The following is a 13,930-nucleotide window of genomic DNA, read 5'->3' as shown; positions in this document are numbered from 1 at the left end:
AGTCTAGAAATTAAGTCTTTTATAATAAAACAAAATCAGATTTATATATTAAGTCCTATAAGTATTGAGATAGTCCTTTTTGGCATTCCAATTAGCAATGCTGCAAGAAATCAGGGAAGATCTCTTTTGTCATTCAGGGAAAAAGAGGTCCAAAGAGTTATGCTGAATGTGATTCAACAGAATTTCAGTTATATCTAATTTAGATTGGAATGGAGATTACCCAGATGATTCCCATGATTGTTAGACTATTAGATTGTTAGGTTGGGTAACCTTATGACTGTGTAGAAAGAAGTGGAAGGCTTTGTGTTATTATATATCCAGAAGAAATCCAGGCTAGAAACATGAAATTATTGCAGTTGATCAGATGGTGAATATGGGATCCTCAGTGAAATCAGCTTGAGAACAATGATCAGTGTCAATTTGTCTGGAGCTGGAATTTGTGGCAAGAGTAAATGAATCATGTGCAGAGGGACTATCAATCTTCAGTAGAATGTCTAAATGATTTGGATTGATCACTGAAACAAATGTGGAGGTATAAGAGGAAGGAAAAGAATCTATTGGGTTGAGTTGATGCTTCAAGCATGATCCTGTATCTTAGTTGCTTCTCCCAGATGTGAGATGTTTACAATATTGTAAAATGAAGAAGAATTCAGTTGAATATTCAATTGGTGTCAATGGAATGTAGAATTGATGGATAATTTTTTTCTTTTGTTTTAAAATATATTTTTGGGGAAAGGCAGGCAGTTTGTGCACAATTGTTAGACAAGATGTCCCCAGGATTCTCAATGTCTATCAAAAGATCAATGTTATCTTTAACTGATGGAGGAACAGTATATACAGTATATACTCTTCCGATATATGAAAAACAAACATTTCCTTAGCTCAAGCAATATTCTAATCACATACAATAGGTAATCATGCACCTCCATTCTCTTCTTCCATCCTTGTCTTTCCTCTTCCCTCTCTTTAACTGTATAATTTGTCTATTCGGGCAAGAACAACTTCTACTCTCATGGCCTTCCAGAAGCTTGTATAAACCCCATTGAACTGAAAGACTTGCATGTAGGAGTATTATATTAATTGTGATATTTGAACTGTAAATATATATTGTATTTTCTTTAATATACACTATTGTTCTTGTTGAATTAGTTGAAGTGATTAGTTTATACACAATTTAGAACTATCTTGACTGAATCAATTTTTGTTAGCTATAATATAAAACACCTACATAATTGGTTTTACCGTTATCTTATAAGGGTAAAATAATATATAAATGCATGTTATTTGATATACCAAATCTTTGCAACAAATATAATCTGCGTATGATTGAAACAAAACAACTTATCCATCCATAAAAATCATCCTAATAATCCAAACGAACACAAACATTTAATTATCCAAAAGAACATGAACTCTGAAACTTTTAAAGAATATAATTTACATATCTACATACCTAAATGATCAAAATGTTGATCGGTTGATCCTTTCCATTTTGTAGTAGCATACAGGTTTTTTGCAACAAAGTTTCTGCAACATAACTTAAGAGAGAATTTTCTGATATAGTTTACAGCCTTTTCAATTAAGATGACCAGATTAAGTAGATGAATCTTCTTAAACATTTAAAATTAGACATTTGAAAACTGCAAAATGCTTCACTGTTATTCATATTTTCAAAAAAAGCAAAGAAATAATAAAAGCCAATATTCATTATCTAGAATGGATTATTTTCACAAGAAAAACTAAACAAAAAATAGGACATTCTTATTAACAAGATGTGCTTGAACACCAGTACAGTGTTGTCTTGGGACAAATCTTTTCAGAATTAAGTCTTACAAACTCTCATACATAGTAATCTGACCTAAGCTTCCCAAACTAATCAGAACTCACACGACAATTCTATCATTGCAATCCTCCTATTGTGTCAGTTCTCTTCACTATATCCAGCCCAGTTGGAAATCAAGGTGATACACATAATCCCAAACTGGTAATCTGGTTGCTTAGCACCATAGCACTTTATCCCCACAAAGTGATATGGAGGATAGGGCTGCTTTTCACAGTCAAAAAATAATAATAATAAACAAATATTTTGTTGGAATATTCACGAGCAGGAAGAGTCATGTGGTAACTCAGTCAGCCAATGTGAAGAAAGTGCTACTGAGTCTATGCAAAAGAGTATTGAGTTAGGAACTGGATTTCCAGTCTCAGTTTTGCCTCTGGTCTGTCTCTGTAAGAAGTCTTAATTAAGCTATGTTGATGTAAAGAAGAATGGTATTGTAAATATTTTATACAAATATAAAGTTATTTGAATCAGCTAAATGCAGTCAACTGTGAGAGCTTCTGATTTATTTTTCACCAACAGAGAAAATAAAATTTTCTAACAGGTTATGGGCCCAAAGCTTACTAAGGACTGCATTGTAATTTAAAGCTGGAATAAATTGCCTGTGTTTAGAAAGTATAAAAACAAGGCAGAATTAGCAGAATGGCTGCAATGGAATTTAAGAAAAGCTGTGTGCCTCATTTGGACCAGAAGAATTACATTGTGTGGGCTGCTAAAATGGAATGTTTGCTCAAAGCAAAAGAGCTGTGGTATATTGTAGAAAATACACCACAAGTGTTTGCAGCAGTTGATCAGAGAAGCCATGATCAAGCAATGGCTTATCTCATCTTGAATTTAGATAATGAACGATTTCTAAATGTTGCAAATTTAAAGACTGCAAAGGAGATTTGGTTGAAGTTGAGAGCTGTGCATGTGAATGTTTCTGTATGCAATATAGTGCAATTGTCAAGAAAACTTTACAGGGCCTGTTTGCAACCAGGTGAATCTGTGGAACAGCATTTAAATAAAATGCAAAGTTTATTTTTGGACTTAGAACAACGTGGGATTAAATTCCCTGAATCCCAGAAGGTTTTATTGGTGTTGAACAGTTTAGATAAAACCTGGGACACAGTTTCTGCAATATTTGAGTGCAAAGAAGAGCAAGACTTAAATTTTGAGGCTTTAAAGGCATGTTTGCTTAATGAAGAAGAAAAGTGCCATTTTAGAAGCAGCCACGAGGAGGAGAAATTCCTGAGGAGGGGGTCCAGACTGCAAGTCTCCAGAGAAGAAGAAACAAGCAGATTGGACCAGGACCAAATTGCAACAAAGGAGAGATTTTGCAAGCAGAGAGCTGCTCAGCGGGAAAAGACTTGCTACATTTGTGGAGCAAATAACCATCTGCAAAGGAACTGTTTGCAGAGAAACAATTTGCAGCAAATGACATTTGTGCATGCAAAGAAGACTAATTTGAAAAAGGAACATTTTGGTGTTGCAGAAGTTTTCAATAGCAACAACAGAGACAAGTGGCTAATAGATAGTGGGGCAAGTTAAACAATTGTTAATGACTCTGAATTATTTTGCAGGTTTGTTCCAGTAGCACAAGAAGCTGTGGCTTTGGCAAATGGCCAGAAAGCAAAAGTCATTGGAAAAGGCGATGTAAAAATTCCATATTTGGAATCAAAGTTTACCAATGTGCTTTGTGTACCTGAGATGGAACATAATTTGTTAAGTGTGTCTAATTTAGACAAACAAGGTTTTGAAGTCATTTTTGTAAATGGGAAGTGTCTCATCAAAAGGAATGGGAATATTTGTGCAGAAGGCATAAAGGAAGATAATCTATATGTATTGCAGGGACAAAAAATTCAATGTTCCCATATATTTAAGAATGTTTCAGAGCATGATTCGTGTGTTCATCTTCTGCATAGAAGACTTGGTCATGCAAGCTTTAAAGTTTTGCAGCAAATGCAAGAGTTTGCAGAAGGACTAAATTTGAAGGGATGCAAAACATATTTGGACTGTGCAGTATGCAAAGCATCGAAGTCAAAGGCATTCCCAATTAGTAAATATAGCACAAGACAAACAAAAAGAGCTCTAAAGCTGGTCCATGCAGATCTGGTGGGACCTATGCAAGCCATTTGGGAGGAGCAAAATATGCACTGGTAATTGTTGATGATTATAGCAGGTATTCGTTTTGCTACTTGCTTAGAGATAAGACAGAGGTGCTACAACAATTCAAACAGTGGGTAGGTTTTGTAGAGAGAAGGTACAGACAAAAAGTGTGTCAGTTGCAAACTGATAGAGGTACTTAATTTATGTCAACTAAATTCCAACAATGGTTGGGGCAGTTGGGGATAAGACACAGACATACAAATCCTTACTCAGCAGCAGAGAACGGTGTAGCTGAAAGAAGGAATGGTGTTTTGCAAACAATGAAAGATTCATTGTTAGAGGATTCTGGTATGAGCAGGTCATATTGGGGAGAAGCCGTATTGACTGCCAATTATATAGTTAACAGGCTGTGGAGTTCCTCCATTAATAATACTCCATATGCCATTCTATATGGGAGAAAGCCATCACTGGCACATTTGAGAATTTTTGGAAGTATCGCATGGGTACATATTCCGAAAGTAATCAGAAGAAAAGGACAGCAAAAGGCAAGAAAGCTCAGGTTTGTGGGCTATGAGCCAGGGTCAAAAGGATATCGCTTTAGCGATGGAAGTAAAAGAATTATAATTTCAAGGTCTGCTAATTTTGCAGAACAAAATTGGGACAGAATTAATGCAAATTCTGGGTATGTCTCACTTAATGATGGTGATCTATTTAATGACAATAACTCATCTAATGATAAAAAAAATTATTATTGAAGATGTCAATGTTCAGGGAGGAGAGGCTGAACAAGACATGAAACCTGAAAGAATTGAGACACAGGAGCAGTTAATACCAAGTAGGTCAGAGCGATGTAACAAAGGAATTCCGCCTGACAGGTATTCTTGCCAGCAAGGTAAAGGTTTGCAATGTGTGGTATGAGCCAAGAAGTTATAAAGAAGTGTTGGAATTACCAAAAGTTGAACAAGAAAGATGGAAGGAGGCCATGGATAAAGAGATAAAATCCATGGGAGACCATGAAGTATTTAAATCAGTGACTTTGCCACAGGGAACCAAAGCTGTGGGTTGTAAGTGGGTATATAAGAAAAAAGTATTGCCAAATAATGATGTACAGTATAAGGCCAGATTAGTGGCACAAGGTTTTTCACGATTAAAGAAGTGTATAAAGTCAATAGGTCTGATGTCTCTTCCTGTAATGAAGGGAGGAGTGTTGGAATATTCATGAGCAGGAAGTCATGTGGTAACTCAGCAGCCAATGTGAAGAAAGTGCTACTGAGTCTGTGCAAAAGAGTATTGAGTTAGGAGCTGGATTTCCAGTCTCAGTTTTATCTCTGGTCTGTCTCTGTAAGAAGTCTTCATTAAGCTATGTTGATGTAAAGAAGAATGGTACTGTAAATATTTTTATATAAATATAAAGTTATTTGAATCAGCTAAATGCAGTCAACTGTGAGAGCTTCTGATTTATTTTTCACCAATAGAGAAAATAAAATTTTCTAACATATTTGTTAACTAATTCTGTTTTTAGAATACACTTGAGATTCAGGGAAACAAGTTGTTGTTATTATCATCATCATCATCATCATCATCATTTTTAACAACAGCAACAACAATAATAGAGTTGGAAGGGATCTTTGAGGTCATCTATCCAGAGCTTTTCAACCTTTTCACCCATTGTACCACTTTTAAGATATAGCAACATTCGAGTACCACCAATCGCCTAACAAGGTGTCAAAAACTTAATGACCCCCCCCCCAAAAAAGGAAAAAAGTGATAAAGAACAGGTAGTCATCGACTTACAACAGTTATAATGGCACTGAAAAAAGTGCCCCCCAAGCCACAGCCGAGCAAGACATCTGCCTGCCTGCCTGCCTGGTCGCACTCTTCCTCCTGTCCGAGGTTTTCATTCTTGTGAGCATTTCTGTTGAGGATTGGCAGCGGGGTTGAGGTGGAGGGGTGTTTGGTTTTTATTCCCACCATCTGCTGGGTGGTTGGAGCAGGTTTTGGTCACTTCACCTTACCCTGGGACACTGTGACCATCATAAATATAAATCAGTTGCCAAGCATCTGAATGTAAATCACAAGACCCTGAAGATGCTGATTGGCGCTTCTTCTGAGCTCCAGCTGGAGCCTGGCCCTGATCCTAGTGCTTCCGCTAGCCCTGACAGCCCTGCAGCTCCAGCCTTCTCTCGCTCAGGCTTGTGTGGTGCTGCCACCGGTTCAGCTCATTCCCCTCCCCCGCTACCACTTTTCTAGGATGGTCGCGTACCACCTGCCAGGTGTCAATGTACCACATATGGTACCCATAGCACTTGTTGAAAAGCCTTGATCTAGTCCAACACCCTGCTCAGCAGGAAACCCTGTACCATTTCAGACAAATGGCTGTCCAGTCTGTTCTTAAAAACTTCCAGTATTGGAGCATTCACCGCTTCTGGAGGCCGGTTGTTCTACTGGTTAATTGTTCTAACTGTCAGGAAGTTTCTACTTAGTTCTAGGTTGCTTCTCTCCTTGATTAGTTTCCATCTTCTTGTCCTGCCCTCAGGTGCTTTGGAAAATAGCTTGACTCCCTCTTCTTTGTGGCAGCCCCTGAGATATTGGAACACTGCTATCATGTCCCCCCTCATCCTTCTTTTCATTAAACTATACATACCCAATTCCAACAACCGTTCCTTATATGTTTTAGCCTCCAGTCCCCTAATCAACTTTGTTGCTCTTCTCTGCACTCTTTCTAGCGTCTCAACATCTTTTTTACATTGTGGTAACCAAAACTGGATGCCGTATTCTAAGTGTGGCCTTACCAAGGCATTGTAAAGTGGTATTAACACTTCACGTGATCTTGATTCTATCCTTCTGTTAATGCAGCCTAGCACTATGTTGGCTTTTTTGGCAGCTGAGAAAGGACAGAGAAAGAAGTTGACTGATATTGAACTCCTATTAAGCCTGCTCTCTTTACTCACTAACTAGTCTGAGAGTCAGGGTGGGTCTTCTTGTTAGAAATGAGATTTAGAACCTACCCATTTGTCCTAGGAAAAATATCTTTAGATTAGGTATCATTTTTGTTAAGCTGGGGAAAATTTTAATGTGCCCATTCATAAACCTTTTTCAGGCAGTCCAATACATAACTAAATATTATATTCTTATATTTTTAAAAAAATCTATTGATTTTCTAGTTTTACATTTAAATTTTTAAAAAGCAACGTGGCGGCTGAGTTAATCGATAATTCAATAACATACAAGTATCTTTAGTACAAATCTCAAACTATTACATTAAATATTTCCTCTCTTTTCCCCTTAGTATTTACTGTCTCATATTTAAACTAATACAATTCTTATTATATTGATTAAATAAAAATAACTTTCTTACATTTATCAATAATTTTTAGTTTATACATATCCTAGTTATTTTAACATTCCATCTTTATAGACAATCAGTGTCCTAATTAGTTTTTCCCAATTTTTAGTTTCCCATTAATATTTAAATTTAACATTTAATATTTATAATTTCCAAATTTAAATAACCCCAATTCCCTTTATCATAATCCATCACAAGATCTAATGTTCAGGTACACATTTCATCTATTTGAATTCTCACCATCTTACATCAACTAATTAATAATATAATATAACATTCTTATTTCCTGTTAATTTCCAAATATCTTAAATTTAACCAAAATTTCTCTTATTTCAACATTTAATACTTCTCTCTTTTTCTCTTGATATCTATCTCATATTTAAGCTAATAGTTTTTATTACTACATCTAAGTAAAAACGTATTTATTACATTCATCAATAGATTTTTAGCATGCATATCTATCTATCTATCTATCTATCTATCTATCTATCTATCTATCTATCTATCTTTGGTTATTCGGGTTTTCTCCTGCGTCAAATTGGAAGTGTCTTGCCGACGTTTCGATGAAGTCCCATTCGTCATCTTCAGGCTGGTGTTTTCGGCTTCTTGCTTCTAGGAGCAATGTGTGATCGTAGCTGTTTCTTCCTTTTAACTGCTAGTGGGGGTATGAACTGATTGGATGGGAGCTTGGCTGTGTTCTGATTGGGTGGAGGTGTGTTCTGATTGGTTAGGGGCTTGGCTGTGCTCTGATTGGATGGAGGTTTGGCTGTGCTCTGATTGGATGGGGCAGTGTTCTGTTTGGATGGGGGCTTTGTTGTGCTCGGGTTAGTCTGAGTTGCAGGGGGATTTGAGATGGTGAGCTGCATTGCAAGAAGCAAACTGACACCCACCATGAAGATGAGGCACGACCACGAATGTGAAGCCGAACAACAGCAATGAAGCTCACCATCTCAAATCCCCCTGCAACTCAGACTAACCTGAACACAACAAAGCCCCCACCCAAACAGAACACTCCCCCATCGAATCAGAGCACAGCCAACCCCCCATCCAATCAGAGCACAGCCAAGCCCCTAAACAGCCAAACAATCCATAAACAATAGCTCCTACACAGCCAACCAATCCACCTACAGCAACTAAGCCAGCATTCCATACATTCCCACCAATAGATATAGAGAGATGGCAGCTCTGATCACACTTTGCTCGCACAAGCACGAAGCCGAAGACCACAGCCTGAAGATGACGAGTGAGACCTCGTCGAAACGTTGCCAAGATACTCTCAATCTTACATGGGAAAAGACCCGAATACACCAAGACCTGCATACCTATACCCGTGAAAATCTACGAATATATATATATATATTAATTACCTTTACATTTAACCTTTATAAGCAAATCAATATTCAAATTTAACTGTTAATATTTATAGTCCCAAGTTTTAAATGACCAAAGTTTTCTTTATCTCAACTCGTAACAATATCTAGTATTCAAAGTACACATCTTATCTATTTGAGTATATTCTATTTTAATTCTCACTGATAAATCAAAAACCACATTTTCTTCAGTCTTATTCTAGCTTTCTTTCTTTGCCAAGTTGTCTTCTATGTCTATGCTTTTAAGTCATCAAATAAATCTCCCTGTGTCGTTATCAGGGCTTTTTTTCTCATAGAACGCCCAGAACAGAGTTCCGGCACCTTTTTTGGATGGAACCCTATAGGGTAGGCAAGGCGGGTTATATGATGAGTGTGAGTTCTGGCACCTTTTTTTTTTTTTTTTTTACAAAAAAAGCACTTGTTGTTATATATGTTGTTTGGAGTAGGAAAAGCCATCTGGTCACCATTTTTTGAGAGGACTAACAAATTGTCTCTCTATTTTTTCATCTCGATGTAGTTGTCCTGAACTGTTTATCTTCTCTTCAGTCTGTTCTTCTTCTTGATCCTCAGGCTCCTTCTGATTTATATAGGAAGTCTTTTCCTTTTTCCATATTGTCAGTCCCTTTTCTGGGTTTTTCATTAACTGTGTTTGTTGATCAGTTGAGTCTTCTGTCATAGTATTTAATTGTTCCACTTTTTCTATTATATTCTGTGTAGTTGATTTTTTTAGTTGTAATCAAAGTTTGAGTTCATATATCTGGGTTGACATCTTGTTCTTTTTTGTAACTTCTTATTTCATTAGTAGAATAGTTTCATAAAGTACTTTCAACATAAAGAGAATCTGTTCCTGATTTTCATCCGTGTTCTCTTAATAGTGTATAAAGTTAAAAGCTTTACAATCACAGAATGCAAAAAAGATTTTTGTCACTGAGCATAGAACACAGCTGGGCCTCTCAGCTGATATCTGTCAAGGTTACAAATGTCTTTATCTATAATCTGGGCTACAGGCCAAGTCTCTTTTAAGCAATAACAAGTTGTAATATCAGGTTTAGCCATGAGATATCATCCATACCATTTAGAATTTTCTTTTTAGTCCAACATTTTTATAATCTTTTCAATGTTATTTCTTTTTTGTAAGTAAAAATCCAGATCTTGAGTAAAAATAAAAAATGTTTTAGTCCACAAGCTTTAAAAAGTTAAAAATCCAATTAGGATCAAGTTATGCTTGCAACGTTTTAAAACTCCCCTGGATAGTCAGTCGCCCTTGTTTTTAGAGGGAGGGATAGAATCTCCCTTCCCTCTCCACAGGAGGGTACGTATTTTGCACAGCTTATGCAGGTAAAAAAAATACTGTATTTTCCGGCGTATAAGACGACTTGGCATATAAGACGACCCCCAAATTTTGAGAAGATTTTCATGGTTTAGCAAGTCATCTTATACGCCAGAAAATATGGGTACTTTAACTTTCTAATAAAAGTAATGTAAGTCCTAAACACATTAGCATTTCATTATATTTCATTTGTTCCTGATCTGCTGAAAACAAATGTAGTTGGGTAACATCCCATAATAAGCATGGGGGTGCACTTGTGAAGCTTTGCAGTATATGAGGAACTGCCTCACCCCAATGGGACTAGCTGGCCCCTCTCGTTCCAGTGGAAGCAGCCTAATTTGGATCCCACTGGCCAAAGAATTTCCGCTGCTGGGCTCCAGGAGAAGATTTCTGCTGTGCCCCCCCAGAATATTCTTCCATCAGAGGTGAGATTCCCCCCCCCCCAGACACACAAGAACACAATCCTGACCTTCTGGCAGAGCCAGAAGTTCCAGTTGACGGTTAAGCCAAAGGTGGGCTGGGGCCCCTGGTGCTGGATGCCCTGAAGTGGGAATGGCCCGATGGGATTGTCTGAGGCCGAGACTGCCGTTTTGTAGAGGCTGCTGAACCCCCCCTTGTTACCGACGCTGTTGATCTCCTTGGTGGAGTTGAGGTCATTCTTCCAGTTGCCGATCAAGGGGGACTAAAGGAGAGTGGGAGGGGGGAGGAAAGCGGGTCGCAGCGTAGCCAAGCCCAGCTGTCCAACAGGTAGAGACTTTGCATTTTCTCTGTGAGATCTGAAAACACCCTCTACTCCCACTTGCCCGACCCCCAAGGCTGCCAATGCCGGGTGGGGCTGGCAAAGGCAGCACATCCTAAATTCCATCGGTGGAGGCGCCTGCCAGACCGCTTCCGGGACGACATCCACAGGCGTATCGCTCTGTCATCTGCGCGAGAGCACCACCCACGGCAGCAGGTTGCCAAAGAAGGAGGAGCACGGAGGAGGAAATGCTGAGCATCCATCCGTTGGGGTCCCAGGGCTTCTGGCGCTCAGCACAACAGCAGTGGGTGCAGTCAACCCCGAGGAAGCAGCACCCTTTGCGCAGCCTGCCGGCTCCCACCAGCTGCTCCTGCCGCCCACCCGAGCAGAGGCTGGTGGCGGGGGGGTTCCCCGGGGGAGGAAAAGCCCCGCTCGCACTGTCTCCCTCCACCGCCCTAGATTGGGAGGGGCAGGATCCCCGCCCGAGGGGCGGACGCTTCTGCAAAATCGCTGGCCTTCTGCGAGCGCTGAGCAGACTTCAGCAGCAAAGGGGGTGGGGGCACTTCGCAGGAAGCCCTCGCCGCTGACCCAACACGGGCATTCTTACTCGGCTGGGTCTCCGCCAGCGCTCCTCTCCCGCCATTGGTCTGCCAATGCTCCAACCTCACCCCTTCCTCCCGGCTGTTTCCTTAGGGACACTTTTCTAGGGCTATTTGGCTGTGTGGAACACTTAAACTCTCATCCGGACAGCCAATCCCCGTGCCAAGGGGTAAGGAGCATGGGCGCAGGATACGGGGGAGCTTGCTTTGATGCACCATATTTTCCGGCGTATAAGATGACTGGATGTATAAGACGACCCCCAACTTTTGAGAAGATTTTTATGGTTTAGAAAGTCATCTTATACGCCGGAAAATATGGTAGTTAGGATTTAAGAGAGGTAGATCTTACCCAGTCTCATCCGCGCTGCTTTATAGTTGCCTGATGGTAAATGTGACTTCAGCTGTCTGCAGCCTAGTGACAAGCCATATTTCTATGGCCAGTCTTTCGTCCGCCGGTTTGGAGGGTTGCTCCGGATCAAACAGAAGGGCTACTGCCCTCCTGTGATCAATCAGAGATCCCCTCCTTGCTGGTTGCCTCTACAGGGTAACTTTCGACCCTTTCCAGCGTCTCCTAGCGATGTGAAATCAGACTTGGAAGACCAAGCTCACCTCCCAAACGTCCATGGCAGCTGCATCGGCAAACTGGAAGTCACTTCTTTAAAAATTTCAATTACAAGGTTTTTCTTTATCATCTAAAACACTTTACCTTTTCTCCAGTAATAGTGATTAATTCTCCTAAACAAGACTGTGGATTATCTGAATCATAGGGTTGGTTTTTTTCCTGCAGTTGTCTCTGGGCAAACACCAACACAGGAGTTACTTGCTCTGTATATCTCTCACTAGAAAAAATTAGATGCATTTTAAAATAAATATTGTTAATAGAATTTTTAAAAATCCTTTCTTTCCCAAAGTCAGTTCATGTTACTTACTGTGTAATTGTGTTAAATTGCATAGCTATGTGTACTAATGATTCCCATTTCTTCAAACGAAACAGAAACTCAAGAGTTTGCAGAATGAAATGGCGTATTCCTTGAAAATCAATAATATTCACATCATCAAGGGGATTTTCAAAAGAAAGGTTGGAACCACCTTCATCAATAGTAATGCCTCCTATGCAGCTTGGAACACCAAAATTTCCCTTGGGCTCAATAATCTGTAAATTTAAGCAGAGATCATAATATCCTATCTCATTTTTGCAGGTCATCCTCAAAATTATCACACAAATATCAAGTATAAACTCAACTAGCACTTCTAATTATGTAAATTTTCTTTACATTATATCAAGCATATTGTTCATTTACACATCTAGCTGAAATACATAAATATTACAATTTTTAATATTGCATGTGTCCCTGATTTACATTAGTATCAGATCCATAACATATTTTGTTAGTCTTTGATGTTTACCAATATAATAATGTATTTGTTAGTCTTTTATGTTTACTAACATAAGCCTCTTCTCTGAAGGTATGGAACTCTCCCTGAAACAAATACAGTGGCTATGTTAATTACAATGAATGTTAGAATATGACATCTCAGAGAGAAATCCTGCTCCTTGTGACCATTCCCACATTGTGTATAGTGAAGCAGATATTATCTAAGATGGCACTAACAAGAAAGATCTTTTGTATTTTTCATGAAACCCATGTTGAGCAGATAAATTAAAGACTGTTTAATTTAGCAAATCTCTCCAACTATAATGATTCCTAGACAAAGATAGAGGAAGTGGCTACATTCTAATGCACAAATTCAGAACTTCTAATTGCACAAATACTGCATTCAGTGCACTCTTGTACATCCATGTTCCCATTCTTTCAAGATTTTCTTATGTGTTATCATAGTTTGCTTGTTTGTTTGTTTAAAAAACTCTCTTCTGGGAGCATACAAAATCTAGCAGAAGACTGCTGCATCAGATTTTCACAACACATTTACCTTTCTTAAGAGATTAATCCATCTCCATTTACATTAAATAAGAAAAACAGTTTCATCATATTGCACATATTTATCTATTTCTAAATATTTCTAAATGCAAAACACTAAAAAATGTACACAATTAAAATGAGTTAAACATTGTTAACCTTTGTTTAGTCGCTTCAAAATATAAAAACAGTATGAATTATGTTAATCATAGAAGTAAAAATATATTTACCTTAACATAATTGCTATCTTGAAGCTCAACTATCATATCAAGCAATGTATCTGATGCCATATAATATGGTAACCAAATGGTCTTAAGAAAAATCTCCTTGTTAACAGGAAAAGGGGCATGAAAAGATGCTGAATCCTTAATAATCTTTTGTATTTCCCGAGTATAGTTCCAAAGATCTCGGCAGGCATTCTGAAGCAATGTCCAGTGACGACCGCGATGGGCAACAACCTAGATCATATTTATGAAATGCACAATTAATGAGTGGTAGTTGGATATTACAGTGATTTAAACAGTAAGTATAAATCATATTTTCATTTATAAAAAACTTCAAACTTAAGCATGTTTATTTGTAAGAAATCTACTGAATAAACTATTTCACTTTCTTAAGATACTAGTTGGTAATGTTTCACATAGATTATAACTGTTTTACTAGAACTGCTTAGGACAGAGATCTAAAGCAATTTTGAGCAAG

At 38.3% G+C, this 13,930-nt stretch overlaps 1 protein-coding gene across 8 annotated transcripts in view; it reads right to left on the bottom strand.

The window, feature by feature from the left end:
- CFAP54 (cilia and flagella associated protein 54) overlaps positions 1 to 13,930 on the bottom strand; it is a 186,702-nt gene that overhangs the window by 92,428 nt on the left and 80,344 nt on the right. For all 8 annotated transcript variants that reach the window (XR_005558519.1, XM_039358159.1, XM_039358161.1 and 5 more), the window contains 4 exons: positions 13,459 to 13,686; positions 12,239 to 12,462; positions 12,016 to 12,148; positions 1,454 to 1,538 (listed from right to left, as the gene is read on the bottom strand). Coding sequence is in view for 7 of the 8 variants with exons in the window: in XM_039358159.1 (XP_039214093.1) it covers positions 1,454 to 1,538; positions 12,016 to 12,148; positions 12,239 to 12,462; positions 13,459 to 13,686 (670 nt within the window). In the remaining variant the exon portion in view is untranslated. The remainder of the gene's footprint in view (positions 1 to 1,453; positions 1,539 to 12,015; positions 12,149 to 12,238; positions 12,463 to 13,458; positions 13,687 to 13,930) is intronic.

This window comes from Crotalus tigris, unplaced genomic scaffold, assembly GCF_016545835.1.
Source record: "Crotalus tigris isolate CLP2741 ecotype Arizona unplaced genomic scaffold, ASM1654583v1 scf7180000019004.2909048, whole genome shotgun sequence".
Classification (NCBI taxonomy): domain Eukaryota; kingdom Metazoa; phylum Chordata; class Lepidosauria; order Squamata; family Viperidae; genus Crotalus; species Crotalus tigris.
The sequence above is the reverse complement of the archived record's forward strand: the minus strand, read 5'-3'. Positions and strand labels throughout refer to the sequence as shown.